Source organism: Carcharodon carcharias, chromosome 2 (assembly GCF_017639515.1).
Source record: "Carcharodon carcharias isolate sCarCar2 chromosome 2, sCarCar2.pri, whole genome shotgun sequence".
NCBI classification, from domain to species: Eukaryota; Metazoa; Chordata; class Chondrichthyes; order Lamniformes; family Lamnidae; genus Carcharodon; species Carcharodon carcharias.
Genome location: NC_054468.1, coordinates 40242762 through 40256864, shown reverse-complemented (window position 1 = coordinate 40256864; position 14103 = coordinate 40242762). Strand labels below are relative to the sequence as shown.

Genomic DNA, 14103 nt, shown 5'->3' with positions numbered 1-14103 from the left:
ATCATGGGCAGGGGTGGGCATGGAGCCGATTGCTGCCTGATTGGCTCCGCGCCGCCATTTTACCAACGCCAATTAAGGCCTGCCCAGCGTAATATGTGGCTGGTAGCGCATAGCACTACCTGTTCAGGCGGGGGGAGGAGGGAGAGTTGGGGCCAGTGTTCTTTCGCACGTGTGCGAAACAGCGCTTCAATCTTTCTGAGGCATGGAGATTGAATTGAGGTACAAAAAAAGTAAATAAGAGGTTTATAAATTGGTTTAAACATGTCCCTTTATGTTTCTGTGTCATATGAGTTGGGACATGTTTTTATATTTAATGAAATTTTTAAAATTTATTTAATAAAAGCTTTAGGAAACCTCATCTCACTCGTGGATGAGGTTTTCTAAAAAATGCGAAGGCCGCTTGACCTTTTCTCGGCCAACCTTATGGTTGGATGGGCAGCATTTATAATAACCTTAATTAAATCCTTAATGGCCTTAATAGGCCGTTTATATATTGGTGGTCACGCAGCTGACTCTGGCACGTGTCCGCTGACTGAAACATTGTTACTCAACATGATGACGTTGGGATGCATTCCCGATGTCATCGCGCGTTATTTTACGCGTCGGCGTGTCGGGCCTGCCCCCACACACCAACAGAAAAATCCTGCCCCAAATCTCAGTCCCTTAACATCTCAACTTAAGATTCTCATCCTTTATGACCTTGTTCCTCTGTATCCCTGCAAGTTCCTCCAGCCCTACAATTCTCCCAACTCCAAACTCTTCATTCCTCTGATGCTGGCCTCTTGTGTGTAACCTCCCCTGTGTCCTTCAATTGGCAGTGATGCTTTTAGCTACCTGGACTCAAAATGCAGAAATTCCTCTGCTTCCCCTTTCCTACCCTCTAGACTTCCCATTTCTTTTTAACTCCTCTTGAAAATCTTTCTGTTTGTCCAAGCTTTTAGTCTTCCCTCTTAATTGCTCCTCTGACTTTTTAAATTCATTCATGGGATGTGGGTTTCGCTGGCTGGGCCAATATTTATTGCTCATCCCCAGTTGCCCTTGAAAAGTTGGCAGTGAGCTACCTTCTTGAACACTGCAGTCTATGTGACATAGGTACACCTACAGTGCTGTTAGGAAGGGAGTTCCAGGATTTTGACCCAGCGACAGCGAAGGAACGGTGATATATTTCCAAGTCAGGATGGTGAGTGGCTTGGAGGGGAATTCCAGGTGGCGGTGTTCCCATGAACCTGCTCCCCTTGTCTTTCTAGATGGTCATGGGTTTGGAAGATGCTGTTGAAGGAGCCTTGGTGAATTCCTGCAGTGCACCTTGTAGATGGTACACACTGCTGCTACTGTGCGTCAGTGGGGGAGGGAGTGAATGTTTGTGGATGTGCCAATTAAGCAGGCTGCTTTGTCCTGGGCGGTGTCAAGCTTCTTGAGTGTTGTGGGAGATGCACTCATCCAGGCAAGTGGGGAGTATTCCATCACACTCCTGACTTGTGCCTTGTAGATGGTGGACAGGCTTTAGGGAATCAGAAGGTGAGTTACCCGTCGCAGGATTCCTAGCCTCTTCCCTGCTCTTGTAGCCACAGAATTAATATGGCTAGTCCAGTTCAGTTTCTGGTCAATGGTAAACCCCAGGATGTTGATAGTGGGGGATTCAGCGATGGTCATGCCATTGAACATCGAGGGGTGATGATTGGATTCTCTCTTGATGGAAATGGTCATTGCCTGACATTTGTGTAGTGCAAATGCTACTTGCCACTTGTCAGCCCAAGCCTGGATATTGTCCAGGTCTTGCTGCATTTGGACAAGGACTGTTTCACCTCTCTGAGGAGCTGTGAATGGTGCTGAACTTATGCACTCATCAGTGAATATCTCCACTTCTGACCTTGTGATGGAAGGAAGGTCATTGATGAAGCAGCTGAAGGTGGTTGGGCCTAGGACACTACCTGGCATCCATTTCTGTCTGATTGCACAGAGGTGCCATGGCTTGGGTTTTTTGTTTACATTAAAGGCACTATATAAATGCAAGTTTTCATTGTGTAGAGAAATCTGTAACCTAAACTCTAGTTTCATGGCTAGAGGAAAGTAGGATAGTTAAGCATGTGAAATTAGAGCACAGAAAAAGACGATTAATGATTGTGCCTATGTTGGCAATTTGCTGGATCAAAGTTATGGAAGTCTGCAGGAGAACAAATGTCTTTGGAGTGAGGAACTAAATTAAATACTCTTTGACCCCTCCCATAAAAAAATTGAAAAGAGAATGCAAGTTTAATTATCTTGCTGAAGCCTACTATTATTTAAGATTTATGATTTACATGTTCCAGAACATCCTTACCAGCAAATTCTTGTGGAAAAAAAACTTGTTGAAACCTATCATCATAAAAGATTCATGATTTACATTAGAAAGCCTTGTGAAGTCAATCTTTAGGCCAAACAAAATCAATCACTTTCTGCTTTTAAAACAAATATTAACTTTAAAACATTAGAAAAAAACACAGCCTATAAAGAAGGAAAAAGTGGAGGAATACTGTCTACTGAAAAATGATACAGGAAATACAGTAACGTACTCTTAATTTTCATACTCAAGTACATTTAAAATATTTTTATAAAAAAGCTTGCACTTTCATTTAGTTGTATATTTTACATCTTAAGTTATGTTTTGTTATCAGAAGCTTGACAGCACAACCGATATTCCAGTTGTTATCAATCCTGCATTCAAAACCAAAGAGAGTTGCAGTCAGACAGAATTGACTCTTAACTTTCTTTCTTGCTAGTTTTTGGCTTAATCCACAAGCAAGTCATTTTCAACAGGTTTGCAGTGAGTACCTGCATAAAGCCACAATGCTATTGTCAGTGCTTCTTGGACCTTCGGTGTTCCAGTAGGTTTTATTGCCATAAGCTTTTCATACATTGGATTTCCATTTTCTTGCATGTTTTGTTGACGCTTGCAAACAGTGAATTGTTTCAAAAAATGTACTTCTGTTGCTGAATCAGTACATTGTGTTCAAGGGACTTGGTAGAGATTGCTGCAAAATTGTTGGAATGAAGAATGGCTGTGTACTCCTGTAAATTATAGAGTTCAATTTTCATGGTGGCCTTGCACCTGTTTGAGGCTTTGGAACCTTGAATTTGGTGGATTATGTTATTATGATCCTACTGACAGGACCTTATGCCAGGAAGTGGACAAGGAAATTGGCTGCTGCGAGTGTCAATATCTCCTGGATGCTGTAAAAAGAACAGAATGTAGAAGACAACCAGCTCATTCCAAATCTGACATCCCTAAAAATAAAAGGGACTTGTCTACACACCACTGCATGTTTCTGCTGGATTCTCTGATTGGAAAGTGTTGGGTGCAAGGTCTTTAGGCTGTTTCTTCTGTCTGCTCATGAAAAGAGAAACTACAGGAAAGTAAGTTGCGAATGCCCTTTCCTACCTTGTTTCCACCAGAACACTTGACCATCTATTGGAGGGCCATGCCAGCATCTTTCATGAAGCCCAGGAACTCCAGGTGGAAGAGATCTTGCATTACAAATCTCTAAGCTTTTTTTCTTGCCTGTTCTACCTAAAGTTTAGGTATTCTTCAAGCTCCCAGCCAGAAAAATTGAGCCCAATGTCTCTGTGCTAGAATGCAGTCAGAGTGACACATTTCCACTGATGTGACATGGAAGCTGCTTTACAGCTATGAAACAATGGCCTGAATTTTCAGCTCGGTGGGCAGGTGTGATTGGTGGGCCAGAGATTGGCTGGGGAATGGACTGCTGACCGTGATCCCCTCCCCACCACCCCGACTGCAATTTCACACTGGTTGACCAATTAACGGTCAGCCGGCGTGAAACACACACTGAAAAGCTCAGCACTACCGTGGTGGGGGCAGGAAGAGTGATGACATCTAGGTGATGACATCAACGCGGGCGCAGGCCCGTGCTGCCAGAGAGCTCCCTGAAGGCAAAGAGCTGCCTCAGGGAGCTGAAGACCTGAAACAGTAAAAACAAAGGTTTCAAAAGCTGAAAAAAAATGTCCATGCATCATAATGAAACCTGAAAATTTATGTTTTGAAATGGTTTTCCACAGAAATTTATGTATATTTAATTTCATCATGGAAATCTCATCCTGACCGGGGATGAGGTTTGATGAAAATTGCAAAGGCCTTCTCGCCGATTTGCCCACCTGACAACCGTAAGGCTGGAGGGGCTAGGTAAAATGACAGACAATTGTGCCGTTAATGGGCTTAATTGCCCTCTTAATTGTGGGCAGGCGCGCTTCCAACTTTTGCGTGCGCCTGCCAACTGAAATATTGCGCGAGCACGGGATGATGTCGGGACGCTCGTCTGACGTAATCTTGTGTGATTTCCGCCCGATCAGCACAAAATTCAGCCCATTGTGCTGAATCATGCCAGATTTGCACTCTGCAGTAGCAGGTGGCTTTACCCGTTGGCCACGATGGTGGGTTTTCATGCCGTATCGTCCCAAACCCGCCACATTATTTATGCATTCCTTGGAAACATGCCATTTCCATGGTGGGCGAGCTCTCATTTGCCTGCCACGCCATCACCTCGCTGCTTCAGCACACCTGGCACCATATTTAAAGTCCAGCCACGCGCACCACATCTCAGTGCTTCCAGCCCACAACTGCTGCAGGGTAGATGTTCATAATTAAACAAAAAGACTGCAGCCCCCAGATTTAATGACGCATCACCGGAATGCCATTTGGGCACCTGCCGTGATGTCCTCTGGCCACAGGACAGGCAGCGGCATCACCAAGCCAGCATGTCAGGTGGTGGCAGCGATGGTGAGTACCAATGCCCTGCAAAAGAGGACAGCCACCTTTGCCACTACGGGATGAATGGTCTCATCTGTTCCCCCAGAGTAACTCACTCTTCTCATCACTTTCAACTCACACACTCACAAACCCATCACACATCCACAGGGATCTCACACCTTGAGGGACAACACCACTAACCCTCACACACACCCTCACATCTCCATCAGGCTCATACCCTCTTGAGCTCATTCTGTCCATGGCTCTGCACACCACACAAACATTCCATGCAGTGCCATGTGTCCTGCTCACATTCCCTCCATCTGCCCCCATGCAGGAGAAGCTGGCTCATGTCAGCGGGAAGAGGCCCCAGACTGGGGGATGGAGTTCCCACATTAGGCCTCACACTCACTTTGAAGAGCGTACGTCATGCTGACTGGTGAGGATGTGGTCCCTGCCTGCGGTGATGATGAAGTTGGCGGCAAACGCCCATTTGAGGATCCTGCACCACATCATCCCTCTCTCAACGCAACTGTGAGTGCTGTTTCTCTTGCTTTTGACTCTGCTGTCATGCACTAATGATCTCTACATTGGTTCACAGGGAGCTCTGCCAATGGACCAACACTCTCAGCCAGCCAGTCCCTCAGCTTCACCCACATCCTCATCTGTAGCCAAGAGGACAGCTCCTCCAGTAAAGAGATGGAAATAAGCAGCCTGGAATACCCATCACAGCGCTTAACTACACCCTCCACCAACACAGAGACACACACCATGGTGGGACCTAGATCTAGAGCAGGCTCGGGTTCACAATCTGGTGGTCACCGCATAGATATGTGTCTGCAGCCGAAGGAGGCAGGTTCAGCCGAGCTCCCCGGCACTTGGAGAACTGCTGGGGAGGAGGCATCTGTAAGGTCCGAATCAGATGACGAACCACTGAATTTGGTCTTTCAACTCATTGTGGAAAGTCAGCAAAAGGCTTGGGTCCATCACTCAGAGCTGTTGGAAGCCCTCAACAGAGTGGCATGTGAGCAGGAGGATGCGTCTGCTTCCTCTGATGCAGTGGTGCCCACATGTGTGAATATGAAGGTCTCTATGGCGGACGCCATGGAGATCCTGGTCCAGCAGAGATGCACGCAGAACTGCACTCCCATCGTGGTGATCATGGGTGAGTTCCTGCATTGGCAATGTGAGAGGGAAACGGGGCACCTTAACATCCCTCCTTCCTCTCAAGGAGTCAGGCCAGGCTCCTCGGGCACCCGAGTGGAGGAGGAGTTATACTGAATGCCCCTGGGTCATCCACTGAGGAATCTCAAAGGTTGTCCTCTCCCTCTGAGTCCCCTCTGCCTGTGACCCCCTCAACTTCATCCTCTGTCACCGGAGAGGGAGCAGCCGGCCCACGAGTGATTCTGGAGGGAAAAGTGTGTGTGGGTGGCAGGGCTTTTTGGAGCCTTGTACAAGCACACTTACGCAAGTGGATCCTTCACGTTTCTCATTCATCTCCATGTCCTGAGCATTTTGAATGCTGCCTGCTGGGTTTCGCTTTCAGTTGTCCATCTGAGCTGACTTACATCCCCGCCCACCCAATGATCATAGTCCCATGCAGCACCTGATCTTGCCCACCATGACTCTCGTTTCACTTTCAATTTGGACAGCATGGTCTGGATTCACTTTTTGGTCAGCTCCCCTCTCTTTTCCCCCCAGTCACCCATTTCCTCTCCCCATTACAGTTGACCCTCCTAGCATCATCTTCCACCTCCCCTCTGTTACCTATCACAATCCCTTTTCTTTGGGGATGTCCAGGTGAACATGCACGGTCCCTTCCTTCCTGAAAATCCCACTCCCATCCACATTCATCACCCCAACCCTGTCCTTCCCACCCCCAAGGTCTATGTCTGCCTCTGGGTCCCCACCAACCATCCTCACCATCTCTTCAATCACTACTGTCAAACCCTTACCCTCCCATGCCACCGCCTCACTGTGCCCTCGGTCACTCTCACCCTTCCTCCATATCACGCACACCCTCAGTTTGTTGCCCAAGAGGCAGGCATGAACCTATCTGATCCCTCCAGTGCACGGTCTTCCCATCCTCCAGCCCACCACCTGCCCCGGCTTAGTCCCCCTTCCTTCTTCCACCCTTACCCCTTCGCCACCCTTAGTCTTTCCCTGCTCCTCCAGCCTTACCTCTTCCTCCAGCCTCACTTCTTCCTCCAGCCTTACTCCTAACCCCTTCTTGACTCCTTCCTCCACTCTTACTCCCTCCCCTCCCCGCACCCCTTCCTCCCCCAGACACCCTCCTTTCTCTGCACTGTCTTTCCCCACTCGAACTCCTTCCCTTACATCTTCCACACCCTTAGACCTACATCCCCAGTTGCTTTCTTCTCCCCTGTTCTCCCTCCCCCCACCCAACACCTTCAATCCCCCCCAATCTCACTCCCCCCTTCCCAAACTCATTCCCCAATGCCTTAATTCCCCCCATCCCAACCTCACCACACCAGCATGTTCATTCCCCCCACCCCCGACACCTCTTCCTCTCCCAGCCGATCCCACAGCTTCCTCTTCCATCCCCTCAACCATCATCCATCGTGAGCATCAGTGATGACTATCCAACTTCCATGAGCTGCTTCGCAGCAGAGCCATGTCCTTGAGAACCCACCCAGCATGCCATGGACGATCTTCTAGTGAGCCGCTGCTGTCGGACTCCAGCATCTTCTGCTCCCTGGATGTCCACGATGTAAGCAAGGCCCTGGCGGGTAAGTCCCAATTTCTGCACGTCACACTTGTCAAGACATGCTCTACACCGGTGTGTTTTCCAGCCAATGTGGGTGGACAATCCAGCAGGGGAGGACGACTCCGCCTAATAATGATATGGTGATGAATTACAATGAGGTTCCTGATGCCTGATTATGGGGAATGTGACCCGCCATCGGTGGGCTGAGCAGACGTTTGCAAACTGGTTCCACACCATTGTGAAACCAATCGCACCATATTGTCTGCTCATGCCACCGAACATGCCCAATGCCGGCAGGCATGGAAAATCCTGGCCAATATTAGGCTAATTCCAGAGTTAGGTCTTGATCTGACTCTAGAAAGCAGCTGTAACCAATCTCACACCACTTTGGTTTGGAGTGCATTTCTATTGCTGTGCCAAGTGAAATTAATAAAGTGCTGTTTGACCTTTTGAGCACTTTATAACCTAAAGAGTTAAAGAAGAGATTTTGCAAATGAGTACACTCTTGCCCATACTCCCGGGTGAGAGAGAAGCTTTATGCACTGACAGAAGCGCCCATGTACAGAGCTCTCTCAAGCCACAAAGCTCCACGGGCAGAATTTTCACCTCGGCAGGCCTGACCCACTTGAGCATGAAATGATGTGCGACGATGTTGGGTGAGCATCCGGACCTCAACGCGCCGTCGCGAGATAGTTTGGTCAGTGGGAACGGGCAGCACGCCTGCCGACAATTAGAAGGCATATTAAGGCCATTAAAGTATTAATTAACTTAAATTTTTCGCTGACCATCCAACCCTACAGTTGGCGGGCAGGTGAAAAGGCCAAAGCAGCCTTTGCACTTCTTAGGAAACCTCATCCACAGGCAGGATGAGGTTTCCAACAGCAAATAAAAATAATATAAAAACTTCTACGTTTCATTCATAACATGTCCATGTCCCATAACATGAGCGGCATATTTTTCAACATTTAAAAAAATCTTTATTTTTGTTTTTCAGAACGCTTCATCTCCCTGAGGCAGCTCGGTGTCTCAGAGAGCTTTTCCAGCACGCAGCCGCACCCATGCACAAAGTTCCCTGCTTGCCCTCCTCCCCTGTCCCCTCGAACAGGTAGCACTGAGTGCTGCAGCACACGTTTCACGCTGGGTGGGCCTTAATTGGCCCGCCAGCATGAAATTGACGTCTGGCCCCGCCGAGCCTGCCTGACAAAGGTAAAATTCTGCCCCACTTCCAGGAGGGAATGTTAGTCATGTACAATTAGCGATGGGCAATAAATGCTTGCCTAGCCAGCGAAGCCCAATCCATAAATGAATTTTTAAAAAAGCTGAAAATTGATGTTTAGCTACCACTGATAGCGCAGTATCATGGGGTGGAATTTTATGCCAGCAGGATTTTACATTCCTGCTGAAGTCAATGGAGTTTAAAATGGCTTGCCGCATTTTACACCCAGGTCCCACTGTGATGGGGCTGGTTATAGTCCCCATCCTATCTTTTGCAGAGTTTATTCGTACAGGATATTCTTGTTCAACTTACAGCTATTCTTTCATGGTTACTTCCTTGTTCATTCATGAAACACTTGTTCATTCACACACCGTTGTCCAGGGCCCTACACACCCCTTCCATGTGAGACCTGTAATTTACGTGTACTTCCCCCAATTTAGTGTGCTGAATTTGCTGTCTATGATGTGATTTCCCATACCGTGGGAAGACTAAATGCAAATTGGGTATCTGCTTTGAATATAATCATTCTGTTTACAAATATTATCCCGATTTTAACTCACCCATTTCCAGAAGTACTCGTTGCAACTGCTGTTCCTCTTTGGGAGTGCTTAGCAAAACGTCCCTTAAATCTCATTTTTTTCTCCTGATCGTTCTGTATCACTGTAAGCTGAGTATTGAGAGGGGGATATAACCTTGGTGTACCTGCATTCCAGTTTTCATTTTGGACATACATTTGTAAGTTTTTTTTGTGGGTTTTCCATTCCTCAATTTCCCTCATTCAGTGACAGGAAACAAAGTAGTGGTGAATGTTTATTTTTGGATTGGAGAACAGTATATAGTGGGGTACCCCAGGGTTGGTATTAGGACCGCTGGTTTTCTTGATCCATGTACATGACCTATACTTGGCTGTGCAGGGCACAATTTCAAAATTTGCAGATGATGCAAAATGTGGCAGTATTGTGAACTGTAAGGAGGATAGTGATGGACTTCAAGAGGATATCGACAGGCTGGTGGAATGGGCAGACATGTGGCAGATGAAATCTAATGCAGAGAATGTGAAGTGATGCATTTAGGTTGGCAGACAAAGAGGAAACACAAAATAAGGGATACAACTCTAAAGTGGGTGCAGGAACAAAGGGACATAGGTATATGTGTGCAAATCATTGAAGGTGGCAGGGCAGGTTGAGAAAATGGTTAGTAAAGCATATGGAATCCTGGACTTTATAAATTAAGGCATATATTACAAAAGTAAGGAAGTTACGGTGAACCTTCATAAAACACTGGTTTGGCTTCAACTGGAGTATTGTGCCAATTCTGGGCACCACGCTTTAGAAAGGGTATGAAGGCATTGGAACAGGTGTAGAATGGATATATGACAATGGTTCCTTAATGAGGGACTTAAGGTGCCTGCAAAGATTGATGAAGCTAGGACTGATCTTACAGAAGAGGAAATTAGGAGAAGATTTGATGGAGCTGTTCAAAATCATGAAAAGTCTGGACAGAGTAGATAGGGGAGAAACTTCCCATTAGCAGAAAGATCGAGAGCCAGAGGGCAAAGTGATTGGCAAAAGAACCAGAGGTGACGCGAAAATCTTTTTTGCAAAGTGAGTAGTTAGGATCTGGAATGCACTGCCCGAGTGTGTGAAGGAGGTAGGTTTAATTGTGGCATTCAAAAGGGAATTGAATAATTACCTGAAGAGGAAAGAATTGCAGGGCTGCAGAGAACAAGCGGGGGGAGTGAGACTAAATGAGTTGCTTTTGCTGAGAGCCGGCTCGGACATGATGGGTCAAATGTCTTCCTTCTGTGCTGTAGCCATTCTATGGTTCTATAATTTTGGTACCATTTTCCTTGGATGTGCCACTCGCTACCTTAGCTTTTTGCATGCTCTTTTGTTGTTTCAACGCTGTTCGGTTACCTCATTCAGATTATTTTTTATATCATCAAGTGACTTGTTGCTCCTTTTATTAGCAAGTTTTTTTTCAGGCATTTTGCACTTGTTTCCCTTTCTGTTCTCTGTTCTAAAGAAGACTTCTACTTAAAATGTTCGTTTATCTTTGCTCTCTACAAATGCTGACTGGCCTGCTGCATATGACCAGTAGTTTTGATATTGAGCAGTCTTATTTGAAATTAAACCCTTTATGAATATAAGAATGTGAGAAGGATTTTCAATTTAACTCTATCATTCTAATAATCAGTCAGTTGTTTGCAAAGCTTTTGAGCATGGTTCATGAATACTATATATAGATTGCGTAAAAAATGCAGCCATATATAATATTTCTGGTAACTAAAACTTATTTACCTTTAACCAAGAAATTAATTTTTATTCTTAACCTCACAGATGTCTAACTATAAGCGTGCAACTTTTGAAGATGATGATCCCACAGATACTGCAGCAGATGGAAATGTCTCCCCAGAAAGTGTGGAGGTTTGTAGAATTTACTGATTTAAACTGATATTTTCATTAAATCATGGTTTCTTGTTGAACTCAGCACTCATTTCCTTTATTTGTACACATGATGAATGTTTAGGAAGTTGTTTGATGATATGGTATGCACGCTATCTCAGTTTCTTCAGTAACAATGTATACAGGAAAGTGCTGTTACTGCTACAGCATAATCAAGAACAGCCACATTGTATCCTTTGTTTATACATTTTCTTTTGGTTTTAAAAGATAGTGACTAACAATTTCTTCTTTGTGATGTCTGATGCAATCAGTGGAGAAAACAGTAAACAGAAGACAATTTATTATGTTTCTTTGCAAGCAAAATGAAGACCCTAATCGCTGAAATATTTTGGGCTTTTTCTGCCGTGCGCGTGTGCACTTTGAGAAACTAAACTTTTGAAGTATTTACTTATCTGCTTCTGAAATTGGCTAAATTCTGGTTGTGCTGATGTTTTTAATGGGCTGAAGCTTCAAGATCTCTCACCATGTTTTTGTGATTGGTGACCCCTGCTGAAAACATGGGGCTGAATTTTCTGGCTGGCTGGGAGGAGGGTGGGCATGGACCCGATCGCCACCCGCGATTGGATCCACGCTGCCATTGTACGCGGGTGAGCCGATTAAGGCGGGTTTGCAATAACTACTGGGTCCGATGGTGACCCGGTGGCTTGTTTTAAAAAGTTGCTGCAGCTTTTCAAAGGCTGCTAATCATGGCCAGTAGAAGGGCTCCCTAGAGCGCTGCTGGTGGGCAGGCCAGGCAGGAGGGTTGGGGGAGGGGAGGGAGGCGGGGGGTGTGGGGGCAGGCAACGTGCCCCATGTTTTTCCAGTGATCGCCTTGCTGCCCTCCTCGAGGAGGTAGCAGCACGGCGGGAGGACTTGTACCCCAGGACAGGAGGAGGAGGCACCCCCACATCACCAAACGTGCCTGGGAGGAGGTGGTGAGCTCCTGTGATGTGGTGTGGCGCACCTGGATCCAGTGCTGCAATGACTTGTTATGCTCAGGAAGGGTGAGTGCCATGTTGGCATGGGTCACTTAACCCAGCAGGTAGGCTTCCCCCCCCCCCACCGGCACACATACGCACACACCTACCCCAGCCAAATCTGAGTGTAGTGACTACATCGCATGTGTCCTTGGCTGGGTGGACCAGCAGGTATTGGCCATGCTGAGGGCACCCTGAGAGGGTGGTGATGAGATGGGTTCTGCGCCCACAGCAAGTGGTACACTGAGACCCACATTACTGTTTTGGGGGCAACCTGGAGGAGCTGCACCTAGGTGCAGGGCTCGATCTCCAGGACATGCCAAAGTCAGGGTGATGACATACTGGGAGGGGAGCTTCAAATTGCCGTGGCACCGATCAATCTGCTGTCCTCTGCACTCCATGTGCTTGCGCCTCCTTGATATGGAAGGTTAGCCTGGTGCCTGATGTGATGTAGGCAGCATTTGGCCAAGCGGGTTGGGGGGAGGGGACAGGCCTATCATCTTTGTGTGAGTATTAGACAGCAACGGGGTGAGAAGACACATGAGCCCTGCAATGTCTCACTCTGGTTGGGGTGGGCCATCCGCGAAGAGAGTCTAGGTACAAGTAGCACTAATCAATGCTCTTCTCTCCTTTTCATGAGAAGAATGCACGTAATGCCACCGAGCTGGTGAGACCTGGCGGCAGGCCGGCACAGTTAGCGATTCTCAGCTGTTTCGAGCAGGAGGCCCTAGATCTGGAGAGGCGCCATGCGCCCCGATCCACCGGTGTCAGAGAGGCTGGGGTGCCATGGGCAGGTATGTTTGCCCAGCAGTGAGGTCTTCATTGTTCTCCCAGCAGCCATGGCAGTGCTGAATGTTCATTGATTGAAGTTTGCAACATGGCTTGACCACTGCTTATGGAAGGATGAGTACATAATGATGTGGAGACAGGGATGCACGTTGACATTGTCTCCACGTTAACTGATGCAATGTCCTTGTTCTTCCTTTCAGCATCAGCGGAGCAGGGCCGGGAGGAGGAGCAGCAGGGGGCCCCCTCTCACACCTGAGGGCCCTGAAGTCTCAGCAGCGTCACACCGCCTCCGCCAGGCAGGCACCAGTGCAGATACTAGCACCTCGGTGGGAATTAGAACATCGGCTAGTGTCCCAGGGCACAGCAGTGAGGGCACTTTACAGTCGCTGGAGGAGCTGGCAGAGACAGAGAGTGCCCATGGTGCTAGGAGTTGGAGGACTGCAGAGGACCAGGCGCATGCTCAGTCGGTGCCTGATGATGTGCCTCTGGATTCGTCCGTGATGCAGCAAGTGCAGGAAATCAGCTGGGTGTGCGGGAGCATCTGGGGGACATGCATGAGGCTTGGTGTCCGTGGTGGAGGAGTCTAAATGGACTATCGCTGAAGCAATGAGCCTCCTTTCCGAACACCATGCGTCCACCATGAAGAGAGTGGCGACCTTTGTGGAGAGGCTCCTCCAGGAAGCCCATCAGGGCTTCCTGGGGATGCGCTCTAACTAGCAAGCCCTCACATCGGCATTGACCTCAGCTGGTCAGTGTCAGTGTGGGAGATGGTCTGGGCACCAAGTTTCCGTGCTCGGTGTCCATCCATCCATGGTGAGCAAGGAGGCCCGAAGCAGCCTCACGTTGTTGCAGCAGGTGCCTGGAGTCTCTATGGGCTCCTCTCAGGATGCTCCAGATGAGGGCAGCATCTCTTCCGCCAGTGACTGTTGCACCAAGTGAGGCTGCAACAACTGGGGAGATGGCACCTGTGGAACTGGCAGCTTCCTTCCAGTCAGGGCCAGCACAGGCTCCATGGGCCAGAGGACGACTGCCAAGGTCATCGAGGTCAGCAGGCTGTCTCAGATGCCACTCCCAGCGAGGGGTCAGCATCAAGACGTAGCACCCGAAAATGTAAACATAAGGCACCTTAGGCACACCATGGGTTTATCAGTGGTGCTTTTGTGTTGGCCCGCAATGAGGTTTTTATGAGTTAGTGTGATTTTTAA

The 14103-nt window shown here is 47.8% G+C and overlaps 1 protein-coding gene across 1 annotated transcript in view; it reads left to right on the top strand.

Annotated features, from left to right (window-relative positions):
* LOC121271826 (endothelin-converting enzyme 2-like) overlaps window positions 1–14103 on the top strand; it is a 138463-nt gene that overhangs the window by 2020 nt on the left and 122340 nt on the right. The window contains exon 2 of the mRNA XM_041178127.1: window positions 11028–11114. Within this exon, the coding sequence (XP_041034061.1) occupies window positions 11028–11114 (87 nt within the window). The remainder of the gene's footprint in view (window positions 1–11027; window positions 11115–14103) is intronic.